Genomic DNA, 19,599 nt, shown 5'->3' with positions numbered 1-19,599 from the left:
AAAAAAGGAACAATAAGACCTTTTCAGATATGTCACAATTCCAACTCTCTCAGCACCATAGATAACCTTTCATGTTTTCCAGCTTCAAACACCATGAAGGCTTTAAGTCGTTGTCTCTCTCAATGCTGGTTTCCCAGGCAACAAGAATATGATAATGTTGCCTTTGACATGACAGAAGGAATCATCTCGCTAACAAACAGAGACAACAGGCACAGGGAGGGCTGGGGGAGAGGCATGGGAGGGGGGGCTGAATTAATGGACTCATTTTCACACAGAGGGAAAAGCAGCAGCAGCAGCAGCAGCTACTCACCATCCTCCATCCATCCTCCATCTTCCTCTATTGCCTCCGATGCAATCCTGCTGGCAGGCACACTCATGCCTTCCCCAGGGAGCAGCCAGCCTCCATTGGAAAGCTAAATAACAGTCAGTGGTCGGTGGAGAGCCGAGGGGACAGATTTCTGATGATGACTGCCCTTCAAGGCTGAGGCTCCAAACCAAGTACTCTCGCTGCTGAGCGTCACACCAACTAAAACCTGAAATGAACAAGCTGTGTGTGGACGCCATGTGTTTTCCATCAGTGAAAAAGGGCTAATCAGCCAGCCATGTGGAATCGCAGAGGGGCTGGCGAGATTTGTGTGATCATCTTTCCATTACTCTATAAAAGAAAATGTAAAGCCTTGAAACTCGTTTAAAAGAAGCTTGTTCTTTAGCATGTGTAAATTAAAGATCTGTGTCAACTGATCACACTCATCAAAGGCAGTAACACAGATACAGTAGAATAAAGTGATACTAAATAACATAATTACTAAGGAAAAGACAAACAACACAATAGGATACAACAGATTGTTTTTACCATGACCAAATTAATTTCCATTCTCAAGAATGATATGACACAGAGCCCACTGGATGATTGTAGAGGTTTTGCTACTGTATAACATTTACTTGTAACAGGTATTTACTTCTGTTTTCACATTTTCAGCCATGGCAGCATGTCTTTAGAGATGGAAGTGTCAGTCTGTCAATCAATTTGCCACTTTGATCCATGCTGAAACGCCTCACTACTGGATGGATTTCCATGAAATTTTGTACAAATGATCATGGTCCTGAGAGGATTAATCATAGGGACTTTGAGAATACACTGGCTTGTCCTCTAGTCCCACCACAAGGTTGAAATTTTTCATTTTGAGTGTAATGTGCAATATCTCAACAATTCTTGAATTGATTGCAGAGACACTGGGTACAGATATTTGTGGCCCCCAGAGGGTGAACCTGAATGACTCTGGTAATCCCCTGACTTTTACTCTAGTGCCACCATGAAGAAGCAATTGTTTGTTTAATTTGTTGACTCCCAACAGCTATTGGATAGCTGGCCATGAAAATGGGTTCAGATGTTTATTCCCCCCTAAAGAACTGAAATAGCTTTGGTGATAATGTAACTTTTCTTCTTGAGGCATCATCATTGTACGCATGTTATCATGCTGGCATTAGCATATAGCTAAAAGCACTCACAGAGACACTAGCTTGGCTGTTTCCTAAATCACTCCCTGTTCATTTTATAGTGCACTACATTTACCAATTTCATCTGAAAAAAGGTATTGTTCATAGTATGTACACCACTATCCCTCCATCTAACACATGCAGAAGTTATCACTGAGCAACTCTACAGTTGTCTGATATTGCAAAGTTAAAATGATTAGTAAGTGTCTGAAATCTCAATTCATGTCTCGCTATTGAGTAAACTATTGAGTGTCTATTAAATAGGGAGTCACGAATGACAGAGTGATTTCAGATACAGCCAGAGTCTAGTTAAAAGGGATGAACAAGGAGAAGAGTTGTACGTTTGTTTTCTTTACCCTGCGCTACAGTTGTCTCTTTATAGCCCAGCAAACACCAGCAAAGGTCATCCACCATTAGTGCTTAATGGATGTGAGTCATGAGACAACAACATGCATTAAGCTTAGGAGAAATCTGTTTTCTTCAACATGAGATCAGCCACAAGCCATGAATTAATCAACAACGTCCAGTGGCGCCAATAAAGTAATATTGGATACATTTGGATGAGGAGACCATTTTAAAGCCAGATCTGGCTTCCGGACTATTCTCAAGGCAAATATGTGACTTGAATATCCCATAAAATGGCAAAATCAAAAGCAAAAAAACTGGGGATTCACAGATTGTTAAAGATGTAATTCATTTGTCTTTTTAACACACTTTATGTCCCGTCTCTGGCAAAAATTAGATCAGGATGAAAGTAATGACATTTTTTTTACTCCATGTTCTAAATTTGTATGAAACATCTTATTTGGGGCAAACTTAGGTTTTGACCTAATTAGTCAAACAGAAATCATACAACAGTCATGAGGCATTGCATAAGACATCTCTGAATGTAACAGATCTAGATAGAAAGATTTATTGTCAATATGATGATTGTAAGGTATTTTTTCCTCTCAATTTTCTTTTGTTGACACTCCAATTTGAAACTGTTTTGTCAAATATCTACCCATTTGTCATATCATTACATTTCAGCAGGCACAAGAATAAGATCACATTTTGCGAGCCTGTGGCAAAAACGAGCACCCATTTATTGTCTATCATATAGCAATATGCTAATACTTAATCCAGAGTAATCATGTTATGTATCAGTTACAGTGCCTGTGCATAAGAAAACAGAAGCCTGGAAGGGACTATTTTACATATTCAAGAGACTAAAGCTTGAAAATCACTATGTTCAGAGATTTACCCCTCTCTGACAGAAGAGGCCTTGAAGACAGTTATCATCTGAACTGTCTTCAGTGAGACGTCATGTCTGTTAACAAGCTCTGAGAGACTGTGAAGACGTCCTGGTGGGTGGCTTTCTGTGGACATGAATTATACACTAATATGAACACACACAAGTCTCTTCCACTTGGAGTCTCTAATATTTCATGAGTGTTTCTATGGTATTCACTTTGGGGAAATTGATGTGAGCATAATTTAAAAATATTCACTACTACATGTGTGTTGTAACATCATTCATCATGGTCAAAAGGTCATGGACTAAATTGATCACGTATTAGTGGATCTTTAGAAATGGCAGAGAGTGAAAGCCATTTGTGATGGAAAATCCATTTTTAATTGAATTTATGCATCTGCTCTCCTTTTGAGGACTCAACAATCATTTTGCTGGCTAGCTAAAATTCAGCTAAAAGTCAGTTTGGTCTTATACTGGGAAGATTGACTGATATTTGCACAGCGCAGATTTCCTTTGATGACAGTCATTTGTGGAAATAACTCCATAACACTCTCTGAAACAGTCTGCAATTTGCAATGAAATTTCACTGCATGAATCAGGTACCAACAAAATACTGGTTCCTACTGCTACTTAAGTGTAAGTGCACAGAATAAAAGAACACTATGGGAACAAGAGAGTAACAGTTGGGTATTTTAGAGGAAAGGAGGAAAGAATTAAACTCAGTTGTTGTAAGTACTGGGGCACAGTACCAGGGAACAAAAGTGAGATTTGGGAAAAATCTAGCACTAGTATTCTAGGGAGCTTACAAAGTTATTATTATGGTTTAATGTATTTCACAGTTATGATACGCACTCCTAATTGTAGGGTTACAGTATGAAAGGGGCTTTGGGAAATTCTCTTAAAACTCAGATGGAGAGGTTATTGAATATAAGACTTATGTTTCCAAAATGACAACAGGGGTGCTAACAAATGCTGGGGTACTTGGGAGTAGGAAACTTGGACAAAAGAATAATGAGAGACTTGTCAATCATTTATGGAGTACAGCAACATAACTACAGGGGACCCACTGCAAGGGCAATTTAGCCTGTCAGCTTATGTTCTTTGTATTGAGCACAGTACAGGTGCTGTTCCTTACAATAAAAAGTGAAGTACAATAAAAACAAATGTTTTTGTCCTTTGCTCATGGTAGATATTAGGTAAGTCCTAACAGCAAGAAGGTTCTCAGGGCTTTTCTGTGTGAAGTTTGCATGTTCTCTCCTCTGGGTACTTCCTCCCACAATCCACAAAGTCACGTAGGTTAAGATAAGTGGTGACTCTAAAATTGCTCGTAGTGCTGAATGTGAGTGTGAATGGTTGTCTCTATATGTCAGCCCTGCAATCCAGGGTGTACCCCAATGTCAGCTGGGACTGGCTCCGACCCCCCGCCCCGCCCCAGTGACACTCAGAGGATAAGCAGCATAGATAATGGATGGATGTTCCACCCATGGGACTCTTTGGCCTTGGTAGTGCTACCTCAGGTGTGTTTTGGACTTTACACAACCGTGACAAATTCTACATTGTTTGAAAATGCTAAATGTCTTGATTCTACCTATGTAAAGCATTTCACTACAACAGCTGTTGACACAGACTTAGTTCAGTCCTGTGGTTATGGCTGCAAAGTGTTTTCCACATGACTACAGGCCTTACACTCCCTTTATTATGCCACAAAAATAGGCAAGGCAAAAAAAATTCTCTATCACGTTTGTGCGTCTGTAATCTTGGCTCAGTGTTTCTTACATTCATTCTGACTTTTTGGTTGTAAAAGTTAAAGAGTTACCTCTCTGAGGAGACCAAGGTTATGACTCTAATCAAAGGAGTTGAAGAACAGTAACTTTTTTTTGGGATACATAATTGGGTGTGTTTTCCATTGTTTTGTTTTCTTGCATTGTACCTACATGTAAGTACCAGCTGGAAGAAGTAGCATTCTATTGGTTCCTGATTCATATTGTTCAGTGAAATTACACAGTAAATTACGGGCTGTATTATTAAGTTTACATTTACTGTTGTAACGTCTCAAGGGCACAAGAACACATGTAGACATCCACGTCTTAGATCTCTCTCTTTTACTCACTTGCCTTGAGGGATCCCTCAGACAGGGCCCACCTCAAGACCTAACTAAAGCAGACACACAATGACACAATGAGACGGTGTAAGAGCAGGCAGGGAAAGAATCCTGCTCCAGTTAGAAATTCAGTAAAGCCTTGTTCCTACATCACTGTAACCCCTATCACGCATAGATGTGATCAGGGAAAGTGTAGAGATTAGTTCCCGTTGGCTTAGCGAAAACAGTGAGGCACTGGTACGTGTGAAGTCCTGAGATGTTGTTGAGGTGAAGAGGGACTACTTGCAATCATTTCAGTGCATCAATTGTCTTCAATGAGCCAATATCCTTTTCCCAATATTTCCTTTGTACGTCCACCCTGACTTGACAGACAGCATTCTGTGACAGATTACATGAGATGGATGAACCACAAGCCGTTCCCAGGTTGTATTGTTCCCCCCCGCCTGCCGCCACCTATTCTCAAGTGCTCCAAAGCCTAATTCATCTTCCAGGCCTGTGGGGATGGGGGGGGGGGACCCTGTGCCCTCAGTCCAATCAGTCTCTCAGCAAGCACACAAAGGTCCTGCTGCTTCTACAACTGGAAACTTGGCTTGATGGTGAGGAGGGCATACTGTTGGACTGGAGTCAATTGCATTTCAGTTCAATCAGGAAATTCAGCTGGGCATCTTTTCCTGCCCAAATGATGAATAAATACATAACCCTTTTTTAAATGTCTAATTTAATTTAAAACCTGAGCTAACTGGATGAAAGTTGGACGGTGACAGAAATTTTAGTTGGGGCTCTTACTCCTGAAACAGGTGGTGCTCAAAATTGGACGACGCCCTCCTTGTTATATTGCTTCATCTACTCTGATTAGTTCCTCTCCCCTATCCGCCAGCATCATTAACAGCAGGGTGGTTGGGTTTGTGATGTGGCAGAAGAAGCCTCAAGCTCACTGATCAGACATAGAAACACCACTGATTGTAAGTTGGTGCGATTTAAATCAGGAGTTTGACATTTTGGGAAATACACTGGTGGAGAGTTAGAGGAGAGGATTGATATCACTCTCATGTCTTTTAAATATGAAACTACAGCAGCCGGTTAGCTTAGCACAAAGACTGGAAATAGGGAAAGGTACTCTTGCATTGCCTGCTCCCATTATCATTTTGCTTTAGCTTGTTTATATTACTTTCAACCAATCATAATCATTGTGGGTGGCTCTAAACCAATGATAATTCTATTGAGGGGAACTTGTTTGCTGGAACACTTACACATTAGGAGGTGATTATCACTAAAACGGCAAAGAAAACACCACAAAAAACAGTAAAATATGTACGTTTACCATGCAATTACACAAACTTCTCCTTTTCATTTAGGTTGCTAGCTTGGAAGTTGTTTGGAGTCAGTAACAGGCAGAAAGAGGATGGTAGGAGAATGCTGTCTGAAACAGGTGCCCAAAGGCAGGCTTATAGTCCGACAGACTAGTTCAAAGGTAACAAAAATCAACTACCAGCAACTACGCTAACTGACTCTTAGCTGTAGCTTTATATTTAATAGTAGTATCAGTCTTCTTATCTAACTCTTCACTAGAAATCCAGTGAACATGTTTCCAAAAATGCTGAACTATTCCTTTAAAATCAGGATAATTGGCAGCTTGCATTTAATCTGTTGCAGCCCTCCATAGCTCAGACAGCATGGCTGTTCTATTATTTAAATGGATCACCTAGAGCATTTTCCCCACACAAGTGCATCACATCATCTTTTGTGCATGAAAAACCAACAGCACATGATCTCATGTTGTTTATCTAAAGGGGCTTAGTAAAAACTGCATGTGCTTAATTGTTCATTATAACAGCACAGAGCCCTTGTTTACGTGAACTTGGATGTCTGTTCTCATCCAGAGAAATGCCCCAGATCTGGAAAACAGAAGAAAAGGCCACCCACAGGGCAAGTAGCTGTCATCATTGATTCACTGGGGGCTGAATTTGGTAAATTCTTAAGCAGCCTCCCTGAAGAAAAACCCACCTTCTATGGAGAAACTTTACAAAAGAGACCTCTTACATTGTCTGGGTGGGAGATTACCAGGAGGACTGGTGCAATTATGTGTTCTCATGCTGAATGGTGTGGAGCAGAGAGTTGTAGCTAATCTGCAACTCAAACAAGAGTAAATCTAAGCTAATCAACAGCGAATTACAATGCTAGGCACAGGCAAAAACATAACAACTCTGGATGGGTGTATGTGTGTGTGTGTTGGTGATTCATGCTATGCTTTTCAAACCATGGTGAAATACACCCTCAGGCAAAAGACAGCTTAGTCAAAGAGGCACTCAACACATTTGGAAGGAAATAAACACACACAGCAACGCAAGAGCAGGTAAAATGTTGAAACACAAAATTACATTACACTGGCAGAATGTCAATCAGAGCTTGTCACAACAACACTTGAAGCAGGGAGAAGGCTTAATAATAAAAATGTCAAAAACCTTGTGCGCACTTGAATATAAGCACAGAAGACCTTCCAGAAGGAAAAACAAATTACTGTAGAGGTAGCAGTCTGTGCATGTTAGGGCTCCTGAACTGACTTCAGTCTTACTAAAGGTTTGGCATCTTTGTTTGTTGTTAAAGGAAGTAAAGATGCCGGCATGATGAAATAGTCCGCCCTCAATCTGATGACCCTTTTATGACACAGGTGTAACCGATGTCTTAAAAGAGTAATTCTACAACCATGGCTCATGAGGAAATACCTGGTCACGGCAATTAACAAAACACCACGGTTTTATTGTTCAGTTTTAAAGGCTCCAAAAAAAAAAAAAAAAAAAGGCTGCTGCAATGTTTTTATATTGGAGATTCAACAAAGTCAACAGAGCGAAAAATCTGAAGTAATCCTGCAGGATCTCTTATCTTAATGCGGCAACTTAATACAACACTTATGCCAAACAATCATGCTGAAGCATCTTTGTGATTAGCAAGAGTGGAATTAACAGCGGAGGGGACTGAGAGTTGATGATAATATATAATATATAATTAAGATTTAGTGTTGCCCATAACTTGCCATTATAGTGAGCCTCAACATAGCAAACAACAATCCATATAAAGTTCAAGTCCTTAAGATTTTCTCCATGTAGAAAACAATACTTCTTATGACTGGTAACTTCTCTGTAAAGTAGTTTGAATAATCAGTGTGTTGATGAACTCGATGAAATGTAGTCTTCTGATCTTGCAGTATAATATCCACAGGTAGTGACTAAAGCATTATTAAACTGTTGTATGGTTACGTTGAGGCACTCACAGCACTTGGTTAAGGTTAGGGAAAAATTGTGGTCTGGGTTATACAGAAAAAGTTCACAGTGAATTCAGACACATGTTTATTTACATTTAACCAAAACCATGACCTTTCCATATCCTTAACCAAAATACTTTTTTTGGTCTCTGGTGTCATAGTTGTGCATTTTGTACAACCGCCATCCACCCAACCATTTCCTGGTGATGGGTGGTTTTCACTCCGCCCTCCATTGTGGCTGCTTGGAAAAACAATGAACTAGTTCTGAGAGACCATAAGACATTACCACCAGTGACCACAGGTGTCACTAAATCAATCACAATTGAAGTCTTTAAAGAAGCCGGTGTTCGGCTTCACTATCAAACTTGTGCAGTGTCAGACTGGTGGTGCTCAGCAGGGACAGAGTTTGGATAACCCATACTGTTTAGACTGAAAACACTCCGGCATCCAAAAAACCCCAAGGGTTTTCCTTAGCATGCACGTGTTTCTACAGGTACAGCAGAGCAGACAAAATGCCACACAAGAAGTCCACAAGTCTGAGAACTTGTGGACTTCTTGGTGTGGACTTGGTGTTTTTTTACTCATTTGAAGCAGGATTATACAACAATAATTTTCTCCTCCTGCTCAATGCTTGTGAGGTAAACAACAGAATCAGCACAAGTGCACATGCATGTATTTGATTAGTCTAAACAGTGTGTTGCTGGGTGATGTTGGATTACACTGTTGATCCAGGATCAACTTTTTTTGCTGTAGCTTTCTGTGTCACCCACCCCTGCTGTGCAAATGCAGAAATTAATGAGAAGGCTGTTTTTTTTTAATGCATCACTACTGTTGGTCTAAATGTGGCCTCAGGTGTGAGAACTGTAATGACTGGAGGAGGAGGAGAGAAGAACAGGAATTAATGGAAATTAAGCATTTTTTTCTGTTGTCTCCTAAACCTGATGGGTGAATTGATACAAAATAAAACAACCTCTAGTTTATCTCTTGAGCTTTGAGAAACCAGTAAATTATAGTTGTTGTTGTTTATTTAACAACATGAAACCTTGTTTCATTTGGACAAATCCAAATTTAATTCAAATAAGAGAAGCACAGTGCAAAAAGAAGAATGCAAAAATGTGTCAAAGTGAGAGCAATATTCCTGAAGTAAAATGCAAATGCCAGTGATTAAAAATATAGACAGAGCGATGACAATCTTTCAGCATTGACAGTTCCAGATAAAATGTTGGGACAACCCAGTGGAGACTGTGGCCGTTTTTTTAAGAAAACATAATTTGTCATGCTCCCTCGAGATCAGGCTGTTTTTCCTCCTCCTCAGCTTCTCCTCTGACGTCACTCTGCAGCTGATGGGACCAGCCCCTTCTTGGCACCCTGGTGGTAGTGACTCTCCAGCTTCCCTGTGAGAGAAAAGGGGGTGAAAGGGAAGGGTAGGAGGGGAGAGAAGAGGAAGGGATGAATCAAAACACCATCAAAGGGACAGAGTGACCTTTATGAGAGCTCAAGGCCTGCTGATTAGAGGCAGCCTTGGGTAGACAGGGGAGAGAAAGAGAGAGACGGAGAGAGACAGACCAAGAGAGAGAAAGAGAGAAGGGGACAGAGAGACGATGAGGTAAAAGGCCAATGAGAGACTTTATTCCACAGAGAGAGATTAGTCCACAGCCTGTGCTGGCAGCAAAATAAGGTGTCTTTTAATTCAGTTGTATTGACGTATATTCAGTGTAATCCAAAGGTAACAAAGACCAAACATACAAAGAGCAACAACATATGCTGTTGGTTGAAAAATTCTGAATAATATTTTAAGTTTTTGAGTCTTGTAGTAGTAGTAGTTTCTAGTTTAATTGTAGTTTCTAACTACATTGCTAAAATATTGCACTTAATCTATTAGATTTCCAATTAAAGTATGGATTTAAGTAGAAACACCAAAGCACCATGCTCATGTGAGATTCATGCATTTAGTCTTTTTGGAGTTTAAAACAAGCTTAAAATTAATAAAGAGGTCTGGAGATGATCAAAATCATACTGTAGAATCAATGGTATACAATATGGTATCATCAGCATAAAAATGGACACTGCAGTGAAATAAATAATACTTGTGAATACAGTAAATAGTATGAGGGTCATGTTGTATCTTGTATAACACAATCAATCAAGCCATCACCAACAACAGTCGAACAGAATCATCAAACCCAAAGGCAAGCAGGAAAAGTGAAAGTGCTATCAGTAGTAACTAATGAACATTACCCTACAATTATTTGTGAGAGCACTCCATGGATATATCCAAGGAATGTTAATGTCTGTGCATGTTTCTTAGTCTGCCAAGAATGTAACAGTCAACAATTCTTTCATTAATCCTTTTGGATTTTGTAGCTGAGCCAGCAAACAGCACCTGCACAAACTTGCTGATTAGCAGACTGCCATTTCCAAGCCATAAAACAGAAGCCTCCATTGTGAGAATTTCCACAGTTGGAGTTTGTTGCTCACTAATTCATGTGAATCTCAGATGAGAGTGTTTACAAAGATGAAAACAGCTGAGAATCTCAAAGAGGGGTTTTTATCAAGTTGCTATTTATACTAATGCTTGTAGCTATGGTGTGTAAATAAAACCCCCACAGCCACTGACTGGAGCTGACCTCCTAATCTACTGTTAAGTGCCACCTTTCTCTCTCACTTCAGCATTCCCAATATCAGTCACATTTCAGGGTCCCCCATTAGATCTCATTCTCACAAACTATAGTCTCCTGTTTTGCTCTTTTTCTGTGGAAAACAGCCTCTGCTGGGTTTTGATAACCTGTCTTGACCGTCGTCCTTAACTGCAAGGCAAATAATAACCCTCTGTCTCTCTGCCGAACACAAGCCTCCTGCTTGTCAAACCATGGCATTAGCTGGCTGCTTTCCCCATGGCTGAGGCAGGGGAAAAAATGATACAAGTGTGACAGGCAGGGGTGGTGGTTGTCACTTGTGCTTTCTTTTCATGTTGTCACGTTATGGCTGAACTCTGTGGGTAGTAGCAGCATAAACAAGTTGTTTAGGGAGAAGTGCTGTTTGCTCACCATTTCCAAGCCTGTCTGAATGGCTGTCAGTGTCTGTCTGTTCTGCCAGGAGCAAGTGCTGCTTAGGCGTGGAAACACCTCTGGAATTTTTGGGTGAATGCTGCCAAAAGGTTACCCAAGATTACTTTAATGATAAATCTACCACAACAGAAATGCGTCATGGATTAAAAAAAAGCTTTTTGAAAAATTCAGCAGAGAAAGTCTAAGAGTAGTTCCACTCCAGTGTGTATTTTAGGAGAAAATAAATATTAGATGTTAAGAGCCCAATAACCATATCGTAAAATACTGAGATGGCAGCTGAACTCCGGAGAGCCAGAGTCAGAGTGGTGGTGTGCCAGCATAAGCTGACTTTTTTTTTTTTTTTTTTTTTTTTTTTTTTCTGGGAAGTGTGCTAATGCTCCAACTCCTCGAACTCGTTCAGCCCTCTCTTGCTTCCATTTTGGTGTTTTGTAAAAGTGAGAGCTGGAGTCAATATTGTGGAAAATTGGCTCTGGCAATTTTCCTTGTCATGACAAAGTGACATTTCTGTGAAATGTTGTTTATCAGCATGTATGAAAACAAACTGATTATTTAAGTCAAAACAAGCACTCACGGAACAAGCATTTAGCAGTTGTGTTGTGTTAGTTACTCATTTGACCAATGTGAACATAGTTGGACCCACATGTATCATAGAAGGAAAAAGTCTTCTACTTCAAGGACACCTTAAAATGCTGAATGGAAAACGTGCTGTGCACAGAGCAAAGATATTTTAAACCACAATACTACATAAAAAAAGATTTAACCATACACAACAAAGGTCAAAATCTTTTATTTGTAGTATCTGCTATGCCTGTCACAATTACTACATAATGGCCTGAGTGCAACTTTAACTGACCCCAGTCATTTTGGATAATCGTTGCCATTCATCTGTATAAAATCAGCTGGATGAAACTCACAGAAATGTCATATTTCCATCACTATTTTTACATCATTTTCCAACATTTGAGGTTTGTCTGGTGCTTTTTTAATGACGTCATCTTGTTGCAGCCCCTTCTTTGGTTCAATAGCAAAGGATTAGCCCCAGTGACCCTATCATAAATATGAATGGCCAGAAACCATCACAACCCTCAATAATATTATTATAAAAGTAATTCCTTTCTGAAATCATTCAGTCCTCCTCATTCCTCAGTGCTTGTGTGTGAAAACAGCCCAAGTATGACTTAACTCAAATAATTAGCCGTCATGTCAGCTCTGTCACCATAGCAATTTTAGAGTATTTACACTGCTTAAAGGAATGAATGTTGGAAACCATTTTTTTCTGTTGCAGGGGAACAGTTTGAGAAGTGTCCTTTAGGCAATTTTCTGAACTCATTAAAATAGATCCTTAAGTGAGACATGGAAAAATAACGAGTTTTTGTGCAACCAGCCACGGACAACCAAGGACAACAGCAACAGCAAACACAGAGTACAGTAAGTGGGCCTTGTTGTCACGACTGTCAGAGGGAATATTCTCTGCTTGTATGAACAAGTTAGGCTCATTATATTCGCCAGGAAAGTCAATCCAGCTGTGTTACATATTCCATGTGTGAAAGCGACTTTTGTTAATGGTTCTGGAGCTGCTGAGCTGTTGCATTTCAGAGTAGGTGCTGCGGAGCTGAGAGAGCTGGAGAGAATGCAAGCAAAAGGGGGGGGGGGAGGGTGAGGGAAGGAGTGGGTGGAAAAAACAGAGAGACAGCAAAAATGAGACAGAAAGGATGAGGAGAGGGAGAGGGACAGAGAGAAGGAGGGGTGCTGGGAGAAAGGGATACAGATAGGAGGACAGCGAGTGAGGTAGAGCGAGGGAGAAATAGAAAGGCTGGCCCATCGATTGGCTGAGATAATTTCCCATTGATTGCTGCACTGTTTGGAGATTGCTGGAGAAAGGTTTATTGCCCACACGCTGCAGCTGGGGAGGAGGCCATAAAATAAGCACAGGTTGTCTGCAGAGGGCTAGCTCTCCATCATCGAGACCGTAAAACACACACACTCAGCCACGCAGATGCTAATACATACACTATCACTTGGATACTCTCCTTACATATTCACAAATATGACTGCATGCATACTATTCCCATTACACATAATGGGAGAATACAGCTCATTGCTGATGAAAAGTGAACTCACATAATCCCTTGAAAATTCAGGGGCAGTAGTGCAAAGAGTATTTATTAGACTGAAATAGAGGTCCATTGACATCTTCCCTGACATCAATAACATGTGGGCCCATCAGCTTCCTTGCAATAATAATCACAAGAATAATTGGCTGGTTGCTGCTTCTCTATCTGTGAGAGTAGCTGCCTACGCACTGAAGAATAAAAAGGCTGAATTTTTGTATGCTATCTTTTTATTACACACCAGTCCCAATGCACCTGGATAATAAACCTAGAACAGCTATGCATGTACACTTTAACCACATGTTGATACACTTTCTGATGGCACGCTTTGACATGAGGAAATTGCTTCATGCCTACAAATGGTGACACAGAAAAGTAAAGTTAAAAGTGGAGCATCACCATCTCTGGGACTGAATGTAACACCTTCAACAGTATCTGTTACATTGATCCCCACTGGGCTCCTGCAATAACCAATTCAGAGACTATCACAAGAATGCTGCCCGGAGAGAAAAATGAAGTTGAGAGTAAAAAGCTTTAACAATATCAAACTAAATAGCAGCATGTAAAGGTCTGAATCCCAACATGGTATCAAGGATTAGATATGTTCCGACCTTCCAACACTATCCATGGCAGTCAGCCCAAACCATATTCATTAATACATCTTTAAAAACTGCTCACGAATGTATTGTTTCATATTTAAGGCTAAGAGTCTAAAGTCACAGTGACAATGCTAATGTGCTGATGTTTATTAGGTTTAAGGCTTACCCTGTTCACCCTGATCTTAGTTTAGTGTTTTAACAATTCCCAATTAGCATTGAACACAAACAGAAAACACAAACACAAATTTAAAAGTGTGAACTGAATGCAAGTCAAGTCAATGCCATTAGATTTGCTAGTGCTAGATAAAAAGTCAGAGGGATACATCGACTGGGACTCATAAATGTCTAACACGTATTGGTCTAATTTTTTAAGTACATGTATAGTTATTTCAATAGACAGATGAAAACCTCTACCTGCTGGTGGTGCTAAAAGCAGAAATCAGGGTATCACCAGTTATTAGGATTCACTCTCTGGGCCTCATAAATGCTTGTACACTATTTTATGAAAATCCATCCAACAGTTGTGGTGATATTTCATTAAAAAATGGGTAATCCATGAAACAGTTGTTGAGATACTTCAGCCTGGACCACAGTGGTAGAGTGAACAACCCACCAATGTTGCCAACAGTTGAGTCACAACACTGGCATAACTAAAAAGGTCAAGTAATTTGCTGCACCAGCTGGGCAATGTGGTTTTTTAGCAGAGTTACTCAAACATCTGTGAATCAATACACATTTGGTTCACAAGTGAGTATTCACAGCACAAGGCAGGCATATGTGGTACTGACTCAAATAACTGTTCTTTGGAAGGAACATGTCACTCAGTGCAACAGTGTAGCTCACTGATGTGGTTTTAATAGTTTTGGACAACAATGGAGCTCAAAGGAATATCAGGCTTTAGCTACAAAGGCAGAGCTCAGTAGAAAGATTAATTTATTGTTAATTTTGGCCTCATGGGATTTGTTTGCAGTATAAAAAAATATGCCGGCCTTGTCTTTGAAAATGCAAAAAGAGTTTAGTGTTCTTGATAAGTTTGCATCAGTCAGTACAGCTAATGCATTTCAGAGAAATCACATGCAGCAGTTGTATCTCCTGTATTTCAGTGACCAAAACTGGTCCAATGGTTTTGAAGATGGAGTGAAAGGACTTCCAGTTCATGATGAATCTAATAGCTTTTTTTTAAAGGCTTTATTTTGACTGCAGCTCCGCAGCACTGGCCTTCTATCTTCTTTTCCTTATCAGGCCCCAGCTTAGTACACCTCCAGCTGAAGTCATTCTACACGCGAAACCAAGCCGACAGCCTCGAGCACTGCAGGAAAATGGATGTGTACAAAACCCTCAGTAGCCAGGGGAGAACAGCAAGAGAGGAGGGGAAAACTGCCAGGATTCCCATCTTGCTGTTAGTCACACCTAATTTACATTCCCTTCCTGTGCTGCCGAGCTGGTGAATTTACAAGTGGATAGAGAAGGTGCTGTTTGAGACTTGTGTTGGCAAGCTGTTTGCAAGGGGTTAGGGAGAAGCATCAACCCTGCTTCCCACCGCAGAGAAAACAGTCCCTCTCCATCTCTTGGTCTGTCCAAACCTCCCTGCCTGAAGCTGTTTTCACAGACATTGAGGGGCTGTAATGGCTGAGTGATTTCTCCAACCAACAGTGTGCTGTTGAGCCGGTTTAGTCACGCACATGACAGTTCGTCACAACTCGCTAGAGAACCAGTGTCTGACAAGTCGGGACAGCAAAGGTGGTGCTGGTTGGTAGGCGGATGTGGAGCAGTGAGGACATGATTATAGGTGGTTTATATCAGTATTGCTAAAAATTCCATGTAATCTAGAGCTTAGATTGCACCTGCTACTGGTTCACTACACAAGACTCCCTTAAATTTCTTTTTGTGGTCTACTTGGCTTTCTTTCATGTAATATGTTTCAAGAATAACCCCCCAGTTATTAGCAATGTGAATTTTTCAGTAAAATTGTGGCTATAACTGGTGACATGTAGTTTATCTGTCATGTTCACTCAGTGCCAAAATATATGCTTTAAATTCACCCATATCGCCCCATGAGAGGCAACTGTTTAACAGATTTTGTTCCCTTCAGACAAATAAAATTGACCATTAAGTTTTATGACTTGCTGGATTTATGGCAATCTCAGTCACCTACACTCAAACAGTAACATTAGCATATCAAGGATTTTGCTGTGGCAAGTTAATATAGAGAGAAATTAGTCTCAATAATGGTGACAAATAGACAACACATAAATATATTTGGCTAGATACAACTAGGTGGTAGACCTCTTCTAATGTAATGTAATAATGTGTCCGTGCGCACACATTTAACAATCTGTAAATAAACGCAAAAGAACTTCATAAATATTTTTAGATACTTACATGCACACAAAGCTTTTTAAAGGCAAATTTGATCAGAGCTATGAGCTTGAAGATGAACATAATAATACTGATGACAGTTGCTATGTATTTATTTGGAAAATTGCTTTCTCATAATGAGCTAAATGTCACCCAACTGCAGTGGCAACAGCGTCTAGCTGTATATACTCAAGACATCCTTCATGTCAGGGAACTAAAGATGTTAGTTCTTTTTTTGGAGCTGCTAAATTGGGAGGTGGGCTGAGAAACTGGTTGTCTTGCATTTACAGGTAGCACAAAGGTCACTGTATTCCCTGGTGTGTGTTTAGTAGGAGCTAGAGAGTAGAGTATGAGGGTGAAGGGAGAGTCTGTGCATCGCCGCTGTTTTGTTTGGACTTTTGATTTCAGTCTCACTTCTCCTGGCTCCCTCTCTGAAAGCACAATGATTCAATCATCACCAGCACAGAGGCAACTTTTGCAGTTCACTAATGAACAGTGACAAAAATAGCAAAGTGAGGAATTTGGAGGAAAAATCAAATCAGCAGAGTATCTGGAGCTCTGCCCATTTTCACTCAAACAGGCACCTGGCTAAATGCTGCACAAAGTCAGATTGTCAGTTTCAGAAAACTACAAAATTGAGTGATGAAGACCACCTCCAGCTGACAAATTGAAAAACACTTTTTCATTACCTTCAGACTCTCCGAACAGTGTTTAGAGTTTGACAGCTTGCGTATATTTGAAGGGTTAGTAGTTCTGACAAGCACACAAAATCTGAGTGGGTTGATCTTTAACAGCTCCAGTATTCGAGGGCTTCTAGGTGAGGCTCAAACTTTGGCTGCTCACTGGCAGTTAACATGAGACTTTAGTTGTTCTTGTCACCTCCCAAATGTGGATCTTTGTGAATGTTTGTTTGACAAGCAGGGATTTTCTCTAAATAAACTAAAATTCTATACTTATCAAATTCAAATCCAAACTCAAGAAAGAGAGAAGTGGAACTTGGGTGAAATGTTCAGTGTATAATTGACACCTACAGTTTAATAACCGTGAGTTCCTACACCACAGAGATAAACAAAGAAACACATAGTGATTATTTCGAGGGAAAGAACCCTGTTGGTAGTATTATTAGCTTCAGACAATGGTGTCACACAGTATACATATTGATTACATGCTGGAGGCTACACTGTGTGGTTAAACTTAAATACATCAGTCTATATTAAGTTGGATTTTAGTTCAGTTCCCAAATCGTTTGAGGACTTGGTAAATGATTACTTAGACTACTGTTGACACTGCAAATACTGTTAAAACATCATTGTTTTAACATTTCATCAAACTATGTTCATGTTATCTTCACAGGCCACAACACAAATTCAATGCTGAATCTAATGGACTTCAAAATTATTCTCCTCTCAGTCCTGATGACATGGCTCCCATCTGTAGCCACTTTGCTCTACAGATGTCTCTCTCAACCTCTTACTCCACATTCACACTGCAAGCACACATGACAAACAACTTCCCAAAAGTCGTTTAATTTCCTGTAGAGCTGGACAACCAGGAAAGCTCAACTGACGTGTGAACAGTTTAAAGTCTGTCAGCCAAGAAAGCTTTTTGAGTTGCTATATCTACTGCCTCTCTCCAATCCTCTGGAAATATGTAATAAATGTTTAGCTGAGTGATCCATTCCTTCAGTTTAAGAAATTAACATTCATCATAGGTTTTGCTTGCTTTTGCTGCACTACTTTAAGACTAAATTTAAGCAGGTACCACAGTAGCTGCTGTTCATCAAAAGCTTAACATACTTAAGTGTTTAACTTGGACGGAGCCGCTTGGGTGTAAAACAAACACAAAATAAGCACAAAATCTTGCATACCACACTATAACATGTGTTATAATAGCTTACTATTGGACTTAGTTTTATTTATTGTCCATTTAAGCAAGCAGTAACAGACACACCAAATGACAAATTATGTAATGTAGAAGAGATGGGTATTTTTAGATTTTACAGTTTTGCTTGAAATCCTCTCACATACCAGTTCCTGCTGAATACAAATGACTAGACATTTCTGTCATAGCACCACTGATGTCTGACTTTTTGTTTGGAAAGAGTCAAACATCAACGGTTGAAAGGAAACACTGGTACAGGCGTTTCAACCACAATTACTGAAAAACCTGTAATGACTGAGCAATGTTTATCAGTTACTGGGAGTTGCCTGTACTAATGTGCAGGTTTCCCCTGTAGCCACAAATGATTCTTGAAAATAGGGCCAGAGTGTCTCAGCTTATCAATCACTTCTCTTATGCTGCTGCAGAACAGTGCCTTGCAGTGAGGACTGGGAATCAGTGGTGGCAATAAAACATCACAAGGAAAAAAAAAAAAAAAAAAAACAACAACTTCACATATTGAGATACATTCCACACACAGCTCTGAATTTCACAAGAATTGTTTTGGAAAATTTCAGAACAGTGTGATTTGAAGTTGTCATCACTTCATGGTGCCTTTTGGAGTGAATTTTATTGAAGCTGTATGTGGTGTGAAATGAATCACATGTTTTTATTATTTGTTCCTTTTAAGTGGATGTATTGTCAGGGCCTCCAAGTTCTGATTTTCATTCTCAACCTAATGGGAAACACAGAGAAATCAGCTGGAGACAACATGAGTGCTAGAGATGAAAAATAGAATTCCTTCTGCGCATGGTGTCACCTCATATTTAAAGTATAAATATATTTTAACATTGTGTGCATGTGTGTTTTATGGATCTATTTAGCATTTGCCCACAGAACTGTGTCCAAGCATTAATGTTTTCCTTTGTCTTCACTAAGATATATAAAGACACTGGGATGTTGCTTAAACAAACTGAATTACCAGATTCAACTTCAGACTGTTCTCACAATCCACTGTTCTGGCTTTATGCACTAGAGATAAATACAGTTAAGATTTTATCTTAACCAGCTCTGATTTTTATCTAAACTGATCCTTATCAATCAGTGTTATAAACACAGCTTAAGGTATTCAAGATTTGAAAGCTGTAAGTATTATAATAATATTTTTGTTCTAAATACACATTTCTCCATTCATTTGTGGTAAATTTGCTTGCATTAGAATGTAAATATGGTTGAACTAAATAAGTTTAACCAAAAACACCACCACTGGCTATGAGAGGTAATCTTCGTAAGTGGCCATGCGTAATAATGAACTCAGATGTCTTAAAAAATGGACTCACTGAAGATAACAGCACTCTGTTTTGCATTTCCATTTCCCATTCTCCCTATATCACTACACTCCATCATGCATTACCCATGAAGGCTCACAGTTCATTAGACCGCACAGAAGAATTCAGAGGCCATACTGCATTCACAAAAAGGCCAGTTTCAACT

The 19,599-nt window shown here is 39.8% G+C and overlaps 1 protein-coding gene across 2 annotated transcripts in view; it reads right to left on the bottom strand.

Annotated features, from left to right (window-relative positions):
• Window positions 1-7,176: 7,176 nt before the first annotated feature.
• Window positions 7,177-19,599, bottom strand: part of trip4 (thyroid hormone receptor interactor 4) — a 66,845-nt gene continuing 54,422 nt past the window's right edge. For both annotated transcript variants that reach the window (XM_018683480.2, XM_018683479.2), the window contains one exon: window positions 7,177-9,485. Coding sequence is in view for 1 of the 2 variants with exons in the window: in XM_018683479.2 (XP_018538995.1) it covers window positions 9,421-9,485 (65 nt within the window). In the remaining variant the exon portion in view is untranslated. The remainder of the gene's footprint in view (window positions 9,486-19,599) is intronic.

This window comes from Lates calcarifer, linkage group LG2 (genome assembly GCF_001640805.2).
Source record: "Lates calcarifer isolate ASB-BC8 linkage group LG2, TLL_Latcal_v3, whole genome shotgun sequence".
NCBI lineage: Eukaryota > Metazoa > Chordata > Actinopteri > Centropomidae > Lates > Lates calcarifer.
This window is presented reverse-complemented; position numbering and strand designations above follow the sequence as displayed.